Source organism: Orycteropus afer, unplaced genomic scaffold (assembly GCF_000298275.1).
Source record: "Orycteropus afer afer isolate SDZICR_OR568_19922 unplaced genomic scaffold, OryAfe1.0 scaffold00325, whole genome shotgun sequence".
In the NCBI taxonomy this organism is placed as follows: Eukaryota; Metazoa; Chordata; class Mammalia; order Tubulidentata; family Orycteropodidae; genus Orycteropus; species Orycteropus afer.
Window position 1 is genome coordinate 1,055,989 of NW_006921912.1, and position 14,141 is coordinate 1,070,129.

The 14,141-nt window shown below is 45.0% G+C and overlaps 1 protein-coding gene across 1 annotated transcript in view; it reads right to left on the reverse strand.

Moving 5' to 3' along the window:
• The window catches only part of PKNOX2 (PBX/knotted 1 homeobox 2), a 118,084-nt gene that overhangs the window by 24,164 nt on the left and 79,779 nt on the right, over positions 1–14,141 (reverse strand). Inside the window, exons 5-7 of the mRNA XM_007952105.2 lie at positions 7,749–7,878; positions 7,081–7,178; positions 6,131–6,250 (exon numbers count right to left, since the gene is read on the reverse strand). Coding sequence (XP_007950296.1) covers positions 6,131–6,250; positions 7,081–7,178; positions 7,749–7,878 — 348 coding nt within the window. The remainder of the gene's footprint in view (positions 1–6,130; positions 6,251–7,080; positions 7,179–7,748; positions 7,879–14,141) is intronic.

The window sequence follows — 14,141 nt, forward strand, 5'->3', positions numbered from 1 at the left end:
AAGAACAGGAAAAACGTCTGTCAGGGCTGTATTCTTTCACCATACTTATTCAATATGTATGCTGAGCAAATAATCCAAGAAGCTGGACTATATGAAGAAGAATGCAGTATCTGTATTGGAGAAAGACTCAACAACTTATGATACACATATGACAACTTTTTTGGCTGAAAGTGAGAGGACTTGAAGCACTTACTGATGAAGATAAAAGACTACAGCCTCCAGTATTGATTATATCTCAACATAAAGAAAACAAAAATCCTCACAACTGGACCAATAAACAATATCATGATAAATGGAGAAAAGATTGAAATTGCCAATTTCATTTTACTCACAACCACAATCATTGCCTATGGAAGCAGCAGTCAAGGAGTCAAACAATATATTGCATTGGGCAATGAATAAGGAAAATAGAAGAATTGATGTGTTTGAATTATGTTGGTGTTGGTGAAGAATATTGAATATATCATGAACTGCCAGAAGAACAAACAAATCTGTCTTGGATGAAGTACAACCAGAATGCTCCTTAGATGCGAGAATGGTCAGACTTGCTCTCTCGTACTCTGGTCATGTTATCCTCAGGGACCAGTCCCTGGAGAAGGATATCATGCTTGGAGAAGAACAGGGCCAGCAAAACAGGGGGAGACCCTGAACGAGATGGGTTGGCCCATTGGCTACAATGATGGGCTCAAGCATGGCAATGATTGTGAGTATGGCACAGGACCAGGCAGGGTTCTGTTGTACATAGGGTTGCTATGAGTCAGAACCAACTCTGCAGTACATAACAACAACAATCCTTCTGCAAACCATAAGAACTGCTGTCCATAGAATCCTGAATGCTCCAGAGGAACAAGCAAGTTTTCAGAATATTCACCAGTCAAATTATCTGACTACCAGGAGTCAGCAGTATTTGTAGTCAAACTGGTTTATGCCCATATACACGTTATTATAACTACGTAATTAAATATTCTGTAAGCCATTGAAATATAACTGCAAAAAGAGTGAGTTATTGTTTCTAAGAAAACTAAGTGGAATGCTTTAGAAGGACTAGAGTTGCTTTAGATGCTGAAAAGTTAAGATCAAGTGAGACAAATGTAAAAGACTAGAAAACATAATAAAAATCCAGACATGCTCTACAGACAGGTTGCTTCCCAAGCATCAAAGTTATTATTCCATTTCAAATAAAATAAAGATGGAATGTATAGATGTTACAGGTGAGGTTTTTGTGAGCAAAATGACAAACTTTAATTAGAAGACGACCTTGGCCCTATTTTGAAAGATCAGTCAATGAATATAGGTATATCTTTAAAACAGTATATCTTTTTAATGATTGGCTCTTTTCTTCAACTAGCTTTTCCAATTAACAAACCAACAAATTAGTTGACTCATCTGCATCAGATAGAACCTCTACTGTATACTGAGATCTGTCCTTTCTTACTCTTTTTTCCCATACCTACTGTGGTGTTACCACAGAGCTGCTGGCCCTCCATACAGGAGACTGGATTTGATTTCCAACCAGTGCACCTCTTCCACAGCTACTACCTCTCTGTCAGTGGACGCTTGTATACTGTTGTGCTGCTGAGCAGGTTTCAACAGTGCTTCCAGACTAAGACTGAGTAGGAAGAAAGGCCTGGTGATCTACTTCTGAAAATCAGCCAATGAAAATCCTGTGGATCATAACAGTCTGATCCCATTGTGCACGAGTTGGGGGCCAACTCCTCAACAGCTAATAACAGCCACAGCAACATATATTGTCTGGTCATTCCTCAGACCAACAAGAAAAACAATAGTAGTTAGAGTAATCAAATAAGTTTGGGAAAAACTTCAAACCATACCCTCTCTTAAGGAGCTCTGGTGGCGTAGTGGATAAGGCTTTGGCTGCTAACCAGGCCAGCAGTTCAAACCCACCAGCCTCTCTGCAGAAGGAATATGGGATGATCTACTTCTGTAAAGATTTACAGCCTTGGAAATCCAATGGGGGTTACTATGAGTTGGAATCGCCTCAATGACAGTGAGTTTGGCTTTTTTGGTATACCCTCTCTTGCAAATTCATGATGTCCCCTAGTACACCAAGAATAACAAAATACACTAACCATTGTATAATCCAGATTTTCCCAAACTTATTTTACCATGGAACCCTTTTTGGGGAGGAACATCTATTAATATCCTGTAAAGGAACATACTTTGGGAATCAATGCTGTAGGGGTGACAAAAGAGGTATAATATAATATATGCTCCCTCTCCTTGAGAAATGTACAGCTGAGTCAGAGATGTAAGACATACAGATTTTGTACACGTATACTCATACAGAACAGGTAATTAATAGTATTAGTTCCCATAGTCTTAGGGTCAAAATCAGTAGGTAAACTCAGTAGATGTTACAGATCAGAAAAACTGTACTCATTCATCCTCATCCATCTCTAATTAATTTTCACAGATTTTGGGCCTCTGTCTCAAAAACTTGTTCTGTTTTAGAATGTTAAAAAAAAACTCACATTTCTTAAGTTCTGACTATGTGTCAGGTTTGTCTCTTTGTATATACTATCCCATTTAATTTTCACAATCATAGGAAATTGGTATTATCTTCTTTTTTTCAAAGAAATAAGATCAGAGTGATCATACTGTTAGTGGGAAAGCCTCAAGTGTCTATCTGGTTTCAAAGTCTCTTTTCTTTCCACTGTTGCCTGTTACCCAGAGCCTCTCTCCTGAACCTTGTATGCCCATGTATATGGATAACTAGGTTGATCTGTTAAGAGCCCCTGGCTGTGTGGCCCAGCCTTGATCTGCAGAGGACAGCTGTGCTCTGCCTGTTTCCCAGACTAGCCTGGGCTTCTCGCCTTTCTGTTTTTTGTCCTTGGTCCAGAAGTTCTGAGACCTGACTTTATAGGCTCAGTGGCCACTCCCTTCTTATCTCCCAATGGACACTGCAGTGAAGGTATTAATTAGGGGAGATCTTTGCCAAGGTTAAGTGCACCTGAGTGCTGTCCTGAAATAGCAAGAGTAGTAATGCGTGGGTAGGAGGGTGTTGGAAGAAAGCTCTTACTGATGCTTTTTCAACAAAGTCCTCTGCACGGTCCCAGGTCCTTTTCTGAGAGGCGTTCGGGGTCCTTCCTTGCCTTCTGCTTTGTGTTCCAGCTAGTGCCTCCTCTCTCTCCTCCACCTCCACATTCCTTTGCCTTCTTAAGCCTGGGGTGGGAGTGGCAGTGGAGTGCAAAGAAAAATTCTGAGCTTCAGAGGGAGTCTCACAAGGAAGAGGGTGAATTAGGTACAAGGTAAAAGGAGAGGCACAGCCAGGAGGGACTGAGCTGGGGAACCCTCCAGTTTCCGGGGTCAGCTTCTGGTGGGGAGTGGAAGGTAGCTAAGGATGCAGTGATGGAGTCAGTGAGGAGGTGCTGGGAGGGGAATTTGTCTTACAGTCTCATTTCTTGCCTTTTCTCCTCTTCAGAAGTTGTTGGAGTGCTCACGTTAGGCTTCAAAAATGCACTGAGGTAGGAGTTGTGGAGGAGAGGGAACTATCATTTATTAAGCACCTTCAGTCTGCCAAGGTCTTCGCAAAGATTTCATTTACTCATCATAATCTTCACATGAAATTATGTAAGTATGGTCATCTTACAGAGTAAAAGGTAAAGCTTAGATTTGAACTCAGATTTGGCTACCTCAAAAGCTTGTGAGCTTTCTACCACATCCACGACCCTATACTTATACATAACTGCTTAACAATGAGTGGAGCCAGATCTAGATCCATGGGGGGGATGAAGAGGAGAGGACCATACTGTCCCAACCTTGGGTGTGACAGGTGTGTGCACAGAAGATGGATCTATTACTAAAAAAAAAAAAAAAAAAAACAAAAACAAAAAACACCTCACTGCCATATAGTCAGGTCTGACTCACAGTGACCCCTCCTTGGGTTTCCAAGGCAGTATCACTACAGAAGTAGATTGCCCCATCTTCCTTCCAAGGAGTGGCTGGTGGGTTTGAACTGCCAGCCTTCTGATTAGCAGTCAAATGCCTTAGGCACTACCTTACTGGATGGATTCCTAGAGAGCCCCTTTTCTCATAGATCTTTCACTCACATAGCACTGGGAGCTATTGGGCGGATGCTGGGCCCATGGGCCACCAATCCATTAGAGCCCCACTGATGCACTGACAATTTGCAAAACCAGATAGCAGACCTGGGCATCTGTGCCATGTGCTCCATCAGGACTGCCCCCAAGAGGCTTGAGGCAGGACTTATCCCCTCATTCCCTGGCTTCATTATCTAGACTGTAGGGTCTCTCCACTTTCTTCTTCTTTCCTGAACCCTCAGTCTTCAGCCTAAATTTGGTTATTGTTTGTTCCCATTTTCAAAATATGCTCACTCAGCAAAATGCTGAGGGTGGTCCTCAGTCCCTGGAATTAAGTGGGTGGATGAGTTGGGGGAAATGCAGAGTCTCTGAGGCCATAGTCAGTCTGCCGTCACCACTTAAATCTGAGAGCCCTGGCCCAGTCTCAATGGCTTCCAGAGATGTTCCTAGTTCAAATACAAGGTTGTTGATTGACTGATTAATTACTTTTCTCATGATCCATTTGATTTATCTCTGAAAAAAGACTTCTCCTTACTCCTGGTTCTTCTCCAGAGCTCTCAGGCCATCATTATGTCTATAAACCAAAGAAAAACAAACCCATTGCCTTTGGGTCGACTCAGACTAATGGCAACCCCTGTGTTACAGAGCAGAACTGTGCTCCATAAGGTTTTTCAGCAACTGTAACCTTTTGGAAGCAGATTGCTAGACCTTTCTTCTGAAGTGCCTCTAGATGGTTCAAACTGCCAACCTTTCAGTTACAGCCAAGTGTTTGCACCACACAAGGGCTCCTAAACTGTAATACTTGGTATTTCTTTTGTATCTGTGTATCCTATGAAAATAGCAGTGGACCAAGCCAAGAGCATGCAGACTGCTGAAAGCTCACCTATGGTTACAGAATCCATCCCCTAACCCCAAAACACACACACACACACACACACATGTGCGCACACACATGCACATGCACACATACACCTATCAGCCTAGACATAGAGTCATTGACCTTTCTTTCTTTATTGCTGCTTCTCTTGAAACTAGTACTAGAGGATTACAGCTTTGAAGTCATTCCTGACATCCAACCAAAGATTTTATCTGTTGCAACTGACCCTGCACACAAACATATAACTCCCATCATTCATTAGGTGCACAGTAGGCACTTTATAAATTACACATGAATATGAGGTATTGTCACCATTTTATAAGTATGTTGTTGTTGTTATGTGCCGTGGAGTCGGACTCGACTCACAGTGACCCCTCCTTGGGTTTCCAAGATGGTATCACTATAGAAGTAGATTGCCCAATCCTCCTTCCAAGGAGTGGCTGGTGGGATTGAACCGCCAGCCTTCTGGTTAGCAGTCAAGTGCTTTAGGCACTACATTACCAGAGCTCCCAAGTATAGCAAGTTCTATTGTTCTATGTCACAGAGCTGACTAAGTGAGGGAGTTAGGATTTCAGTTAGGCCTGTCCTTCCCCAGAGTCCATGCTCTCAGCCAGCACTTTACAACACCACACCTCACTTGGCTGCTCTGATTCAAGGAAGGTGGACACACCACCTTGCTTCCCCAGCCAAAACTGAGAAGGGAGGACTCTGGAAAAACAGAACAAAAGCCCTGGCACAGAACCAACATTTTCTTTCACCTGAAAAGGAGGAGATGAGAGTGGCTGCCTGCGGGAAGAGGGTCTGTACCAGAAACCATAACCCCCGCCCTCATGGGATTTCACTCTGTTAGTGAAACAATATGGTGCACTTGCCCAGTATTTAACTCTGAAAAATATTTTTGTCCCCATTACCTCATTTGATATAACACCTTTTTGAGGTGCAGCAACAGCAGCAGCAGCAGCAACATTAACAAAGCAAGCATTAGAGAAGGTATTCCAGCTTTAGCCCTCCTTAAGCCACCCCTTTGACTTGGCCTCTAGAAGGTGCCCTACTACTTCTGGCGTTCTGAGGCCACACCCTCTCTAGTTTGGAGATGATCACATAGTCTGGTACCCAAGGGGTTATTCACCCCACACTGCAACTCCATATCCCCAAAACACACACACACACACACACACACACACTCACTCACCATGAGATGTTGGAAGAGCCAAGAACGCATTATATTGGTGGCATGCTTGGGCAAGACTCCTCGTTTGTTCTTGGACTTCTTATCCTCATTGTCCAGGAGGGAGGTGAGGTCAAGGTTAACCTTCAGGGCACGTGGAGAAAAAAGCACCATCAGCAGCCTGGCAGGGCAGCATCGAGGGACCTGTTGCCATAGTGACGGCAGGCTTGTGCTGCCAACCCCCTCTCCCAACTCATTCTAAGGGCCTTGGGGAGGACACCTTTCCCTCTCACCCCATACCAGCCTTTCAGAGAACAGAGATGAGGCTTGGAGTTGAGGGAGAAAGGAAGAAGGAGAAGGAGAGATAGGGTAGAGGAAAGGAGGCGTTGGGGGGAGAAGGGAATAAGAGAGGAAATGGATGAAAGAGTCATGCAGAGGGCATAGGAGATGTGAATTCACCACCTAATAGTTACTAACATCTCTGTGATACTTTATAGTTTGCAAAGCACTTTCCTATCCAGTCTGTGGGTTGGTAGGGCTGTGTGCCATTGGTATTGTTTCCCCTTCTATCAATAATAATGCAGGCTCAGAGAGGTTAGATGATTTATCTAAAATCACAGAGCTAATGCCAGATCTCAGGCCTCAGACTTCAGACCTTTTCACCATACCATATTTCCCATTGTGTGTGCACTCTACACAAATGCACATTGAGGAATATGGTGGCTAGGTCTGGAGACCAGAAATAGGAAGTGCCTAGGATCCTTTGATGTAGCCCCAGGAAGTAGCACAATTGCAGGAATTGATAAAAACCTTCTCTAGACCCAACTCCTTATCTGTAAAGTGGGAGTAATGACACCTCTTAGCAGCACAATGAGGAGTCAATGAGTTAGTGTGTACAAGTGCCTAACTGATGGTAAGCAATCATGACTCTTCTCCCCAATGCCATGGACATGTGCGCACACCTGTACACTCACCTGTGTGTTCTGGATCTGGATGGCTCCCTGGGGGATTGCTTGGGTGACCACCTGACCCTGGGAGGTTACCATGGTAACCGGCTGGTATAAGGCTCCACCTGAGGAGACAACCAGTTTTTGGGTCCCCTCTCATGCAGGAGGTAAGAATGAGGGCAAGTAGGGTTCCCAATTCGCTTGAACTCACATGAAAAAGACCCTCAACTCTGCAGTCTTGGGTAGGGAAGTGAGTTTCTCCTGCTTGTAAACTGTAGGTATTCAGCCTCTGGTGGGGGTGGGTAGGAAGAAAATCCAGGGCAAAAGTGGGGGCGGGGTTTGACTAGAGCTGAGAGCACAGTCACTGGTGGGATGGGGGAGGCCCTCTAGCCAATGAAGTGTTCAAGGAAGGGACAAAAGCCTTCCTTGGTCTTTGGGCTTCGTGAGAATTTGACCCAAATTGGTCCCAAACCATTACGCTCATTACAAGGAGGTCTTAGTGCTAACCATCTATAAATATACAGAACACCATAATCCAGAAACTAAACTATGAGGCCCTCCCTTAGCAGAAGGCACCCCTCCAGTTCCCCATAATGCTCTGTGCAGTACCTTGCCCCCCCCAACTCCCTTGGGGTCACCCTTTCTCCTCCCAGGGTGTGGCCCACATTCCCCAGCACCTTGTTCCCTGCACCGACCTGACACAACTTGTGAGTTGACAGTTGTCATGGCGATGTTGCCTTGCTGGAGCGCTGAGGCTGGGACCACAATCCCCTGGGGGTTATTGGAGACTCCAGACATGGAATTGGGAGAATTCTGCAGGAGGTCCTGGCAGTAAGGGAGGTGGCATTCAGTGACAATGTCACTGAGGGCTTAGATGCTACAGCCCCACATTCCTCCTCTACCCTTCTTCCCTTCCCTCTTCCCTCCTTCCTGCTCCTACCCTGGACCCAAATCCAGAAGGCTAGTCTCATAGCTTCCCTAGAAAGAGTGAAGAAGAAAACTCAACACAAAAAATAACCAACACTTATGTAACCATTTCATTCCCCTGCAAACCTCAGTCCCCGATTATCCTGTAAGCCAGCGGTCTCTCACCTTAGCTATACGTTAGAATCTCTAATACTGATGTCTGGGTTCCAACTCTAGAGACTCTGACTGGTCAAGGGTGTGGGCTTGGGAGTTTTAAAATCTCCCCCAAAACCAGCTGTCGAGTCAATTCTGATTCATATGAGATAGAGCAGAGCTGGGCTCCATAAGCTAATTTTCGAAAAGTAGATAGCCAGACCTTTCTTCTGGGGTGCCTCTGAGTGGACTTGAACCTCCAACTCTTTGGTTAGCAGCTGAGCAGGTTACCTGTTCACACAGAAACTCCCAATGTTCCTCCAGTGACTCGAATGTGCAGCCAGTGTTAAGAACCATGTTTTACTTGATCATCACCTACTCATTCTTCAGATTCAATTGTCTCAGATGCTTTCCCTGCCCACTCCCACCCTCAGCCTCTCTTCTTCACAAACCTGCATCCCAGCATTTATCACACTAAGCTCCATGCACAAAGTGGAGATTGACTTTTTATTAGTGCCTGGCACACAGTGGATAAGCAACCATTGCCATGGAGTCGGATCCAACCTATAGCGACCCTTCCTTGGGCTTCTGAAACAGTATCACTACGGAAGTAGATTGCCCAACTTTCCTTCCAGGGAGTGGCTGGTGGGTTTGAACTGCCAGCCTTCTGTTTGGCAGTCAAATGCCTTAGGTACTGTGCTAGCAGAGCTCCCACACAGTGGATACTAACATATTTATTAAATAGAAAAATATTCTCATAGTCTCCGCATCACCTGACTCCTAAAGGTATCTCCTATGAGCCTCAACATCAGCTGTTGGCACATTTCATCAATTCCTTCCTTTTTCCAAGGCTCCCAACACAGACTTTCCTGGAAGGAGAGTTTCCCTTTGCCCCACATTGTCAGCCTGCCTCATTTTTTTCCCCCAGTAGGCAGTCTTTGCAGTTTGTTTTCACAGTAGCCAAAGCGGCTAAGAAAACACTTTTTTTTTCTAACACCCCATGCCCATCATCATTCTGTTTTAACAGTGAGGCAAGGAAGTCCTTGGACTTTATGTTGAGGGATTCACTACACCAGGGGAAGGAGGCTTAGCCACAGGCATCCAAGAAGGATTAATGGGCCCTCCTCTCTTGCCCTTCCTCCCTGGGGGCATCATTCCTGGAAACCTATGCTTGGTGGCTGAGTACTTAGAATTTGTGAGGAAGGAATTGGATGTACTAGAGGTTGGTTTCCCTAGGCTTGTTTGGAGGAAGCAAGAAAGGCAACGAGTGAGGTGTAGAGGGATGAGTGCTTGGAGGGCTGCCTTCTGTCACTGGCCTGGGTCTCAGCTCGTCTCATCCCTTTCCTCATCTGAAAATAAAGACTGAACCACCTAATAGCCTCAAGAGCCATCTAGTGCTGTCTTTCTTTTAGGCTCAAAACCATTTTCTTTCCTTTCCAATGGCAAATGCTGGAATCATACGGTCTGAGCTGTAAAGACTTAGAGCAGGTAGAGTTCAGAAAAGAAACTAAATAGATAGGCAAGAAAGGTCCCTAAATTCCTAGCTTTTGTTGCAGTACCGAGAGAAGGTTGGCCTTCAGCTCTCAGGGGAGTCTAGAGTTTGGGGTGAGGAGAAACCTGTGTTTGGAGGATACTTAGAACCAATAACTGTCTACCTACAAACCAAACCAAACCAAATCTGTTGCTGTCGAGTCAATTCCAACTCATAGCAACCCTATAGCAACAGACAGAGAAAAAGTGTCACAGCCCTAGTGGGCAGACATGGAGAGGCACAGCCTCTATGAGTGTTTGTAAACCTGACTTGATTCAACTGATTAAACCCCCTTTGGCGGTGCCTCCAGCTCTCTTTTTTCTCTCCTGGACTGTCCCTGGCCCAGAGTTGGAGGAGTATCTCCTATAAATAAGCAATTCTAGGGGAACTGGAGTCAGGCTCTCCCCACACCCACCTCGTGCCGGGGCCTCTTATTCTGGCCCCTCTGGTGGGTGGGACAGTGTGTGAGGAGGCGGAGGCCTGGTTTCTATTCTTGGTTCACCTCTGCTGCTGTGACCTTAGTCAAGCGAGAGGGTGGCTCTTGCCTTGGCAGCCCCTTTCTGGTATTCTGTGAGAGCCTCCCAGCCTGTGAGATTTGTTCCTAGGAGAACTCTTGGCCTTCCCAGTCACACAGGCTGGTTGAAGTTTAAAACTGAGTCTGACATTCAGAAGCCTGAGACTGGAAGGGCTCTTAAAAGCCAATTTCCTGATATATAGAGAAGGAACTGATATTCAGAGACCCAAGTGACTTCCCAAAGTCACACAATTGGTTAGCAGCCATAGACCTAGAACACAGACCAGAAAGCAGTGAGCACCTATTCTGTGCCAGGTCCTGGCTGCAGGATGCTTTTTTGGTTATGCCACATCTCTTCCTGTACACTCCACAGGAAGAGTATCACAGGGGTTCAATATAGTTACTAACAAGAAGGTGAATACACAGAAACAACTCATATGCAGAATACAGAGGCAACATGGACAGCAGAGGAGAGAAATCTGTTTGGGAATCAGCAAGTCATGTCCCTTCTCTGGGCCTCAGTCTTCTCATTTACACAATGTGTCTGGCTCAGTGCTGACATCCATAAGCCCTCAAGCCTGAGTTTTCAGCTATGAGATTGCTCCAAGGTTGAGTTCCCCTCATTCCAACATCCCAGCCAACCGTTCTCATAGGTTGTAAACCAGTACTGTTATTTGAAGCCAAGTCAAGCTTGGAAGGTAAATCTAACAGAGGAGGGGATACCTGCATGCCATTCACCCAAAAGCCAGTGGAAATGACTTTTCAATGATCTCTTGTTAGTAATCATCCATGTCATGGCGCTCCTTTTACACTAGATGTCTTTAAAAATTTCAAACATAAAAAGTTGTCCCAGTCTTTCTTTACCCCCCAAAGTACCCAGCAAGGTTAAGAAACCACATGCTAAGTCAGTAAAATAAATACAAGATGTGTCCCTTGGGATTCCATCAGCACACATTTTTACTAGCCAAAGGCAGAAGGGTCAGATGTCATCTGGATACTTCATTTGCTTATTCAAACTCTGGATGGTTCTCTACCTTGTGGCTTGGACAGCCTCCAAGCCTGCTTGCCCAGTTTGGATAACTAAGGTAATTTATGCATTGAATCAGACCCTTCTTTTCCTACCCTTCTCCCCCTACTCTAGGTCTTTGGTTGTTTAAAGAATCTTGTTGGGGAGGTGCTGAGAGGCAGCTGAGTTATGTCAGCAAAGGAATGGAATGGAAAACCTCAGAGGGAGAGACCTGACTTGGCTGGCCAAGTCTTAGCTGGGGCAAGAAAGAGGAAGTGAAATATTGGCATCCCTGAGGTCCAGAGAAATGATATTTGTCCCTTACATTTGTAAACACGAACTGGAGCACTGGTTCATAAACCTGTCTGAGCATTAGTACCACTGGGGTGTTTTTAAGACAGACATTCTTAGAGTCACTGAATAAGACCCTCAGGAATCTGTATTTTCAATAAACTCCCTCACATGGTCCCAAAGATTAGATGGGTCTGAAAACTACCTATTTGCCATATATCCTGAATAGTATCAAGCATTCTGTAACCATTATATTTCATTTTAATCTCACAATAGCTCTGTATGGGGTCAGCAGTAGAGAAATTATTCCATTTGCCTGAAGAGGAATTGAGGTCCAGCAAATGGAAATTAACTTCCCAGGTTCAAATAGCTTTGTCTCAAACCTAAGTCTCCTGGCTCTGAGTGCAGAACTGATGCTTACAGAGGGAGAATACATGCTTTGGAGTCAAACAGCTAGACTCCAACATTAAGCACAGTGCCTGGCACATCTAGGCACCTGATAAATTATTTCCCAGTTCCTTTTTTCTTGCATAAAGTCACTTCACTAGGAAGAGGCACAGCCAGGGTTTGAAACCTGTCCCAGAGGTCCCAGTACCTCCTGGGTTATTTACTTAGCAACAGAAGATTCCACTGGGGCTCTACCTCCAGCTGTAGTAGTACAAAACTCTCCACATGCACCTTTCATTTCTGTCTCCCTGCCTAGAATGTTCCTAGGCCAAGGCCAAGCTGAGGTCCCTGTCTCAAACTAGCTTCATGATATGACTTTGCAGCTATTTCAGGTTGAGCTTTCCTCTCTGGCTCTGTAGCATGGAGACAATGGACTTTGGATCTCTGGGAACAGTATACAGGTCTTGTCTCAGGAGGGAGCTACTGTGGCAGCAGTAGAAACACTTTGGGAAAAACTGTTGGCTAAGCACACAGTATTATTATCTTCTCCACAGCTTCCCTTGGGGCTTATCAGACTCCAGACCTTGTGGATGGTGCTCTGTCTAGACCCAAATAAAGCTGTTTCCTTCCAGGCTCCTTAGCACTCATAAAGAGGTGAGAAGCACATTTGGTACAGTTTTAGTGACATTTTTCAGCAGTCAAATCCCTGTTTGGATTGCCCAGAACCAAAGCCTGAGAGCTGGTTATCCAGACTAAGAGCTCTTGGTCTTATTCATCAGGAACATGGCAGTGGTGTCCCTAATCCTCTAGAAACTGCTGGAAGTCAGGGACTTGGGTGATTCCTGGCTTCTCTAGTAGAGCCATTCCATCCAGACTGGGCAGTGTGGTGTCTCCTTTGAAATTTTGCCCTGGTGGCGTAGTACCTAAGGCATTTGACTGCTAACCAGAAGGCTAGAGGTTCAAACCCACCAGCCACTCATCAGAAGGAAGACTGGGGAATCTACTTCCGTAGAGATACTGCCTTGGAAACCCAAGAAGGGGTCACTATGAGTTGAATCGACTCAATGGTAGTGATTTGATTTTTTTTTTTTTTTTTTGTAGTACCCAGGGAAATAGTCCAAAAAGTTGAAACACTCCATAGGAGTTTCCCAGGAATGTTATTTTATAGAACATGGACCAGGTGACAGAGGACTCAGATGGAAACTAAGAAGCTGGCTTCCACAGATATGTCCAGAAGGTGTTCCATACCTGTGCATTATATGCTGTTTCTTTGAGGCACAGACAGGCAAAGATGCTCTCAGAAGATGGAAGAGCAAGAGAGGGTAGCAGGTTCAGAATGCCTGAGAATCTGTGCCTCTGGGAATTCCACCACTGGACCAACTGCAATATCCTCACTCTGTGTGTCCAACAGTCTTCCTTCTGGACTACAGTGGCCACTGGATAAGCTTTACCTCATATCTCAGTTTTGAATCAAAAAAAGATGACTTATTCAACAAGGAAGGCCTTACTAAGGAAAAATGAATGGCTCTGTGACTACTTCTGGAGGTGGTAGCGAGAACACAAATGACAATGATTACAAACTCTGACACTATGTTCTGATGCCTGCTTAGGAAGAGTTATGTCATTCTGCAGCATCACTGTTTTCACTGCTAATACAGAAAGGGCTTAAGTGGCCCAAAGAAATTCAATTTCCACCAAAGGAAGAAATTCCTGGAATAAACAGCGATGGAACAAAGAAATGAAAAGGTGAAGGAAAGAAATGATAGAAAAATTTCCCATTCAGTGATTTTAAAACAGGTGGAATTTTTAATCTGACTAAGATGGTTGTCAGAGGAACAAACTGGATGATCTTCTAAAGGTTTTTCCAACTGAGGATTTTAGAAAACCAATGCCAATCCCTAGAATTTACTGTGTGCTTGTGTCCAGAGGGAAGTTGGAGTGCTGAGTCTGGCCCCAGCTACCTGCCATCCACCCCCGGGCCACTAGGGGTCTCTGCTGATCCACCAGCTCAGATCACACTCACCAAAGCCTCCCCAAGCTTTCCACGAGGAGGGCAGGTTTGGCAGTTATCTATCTCACTTGGGTTTTGGGTGTGTGTATGGGGGTGGGAGCGGTTGAGTGTCTCATTTCTGTTGGGAAGCTTGTCCTGACCTACCCAGGGAACTACAATGGCCCACCCTCTTGACTCCTTTAATGCTTCCTGTCTGCCTAACACACTGGACATAGCAGACTGGTGATCTTTCTTGTGCCTTCTTTCCTTAGCTTGTTTGCAGGGTTTTTGAGGGAAGAGAGGGTCTTTC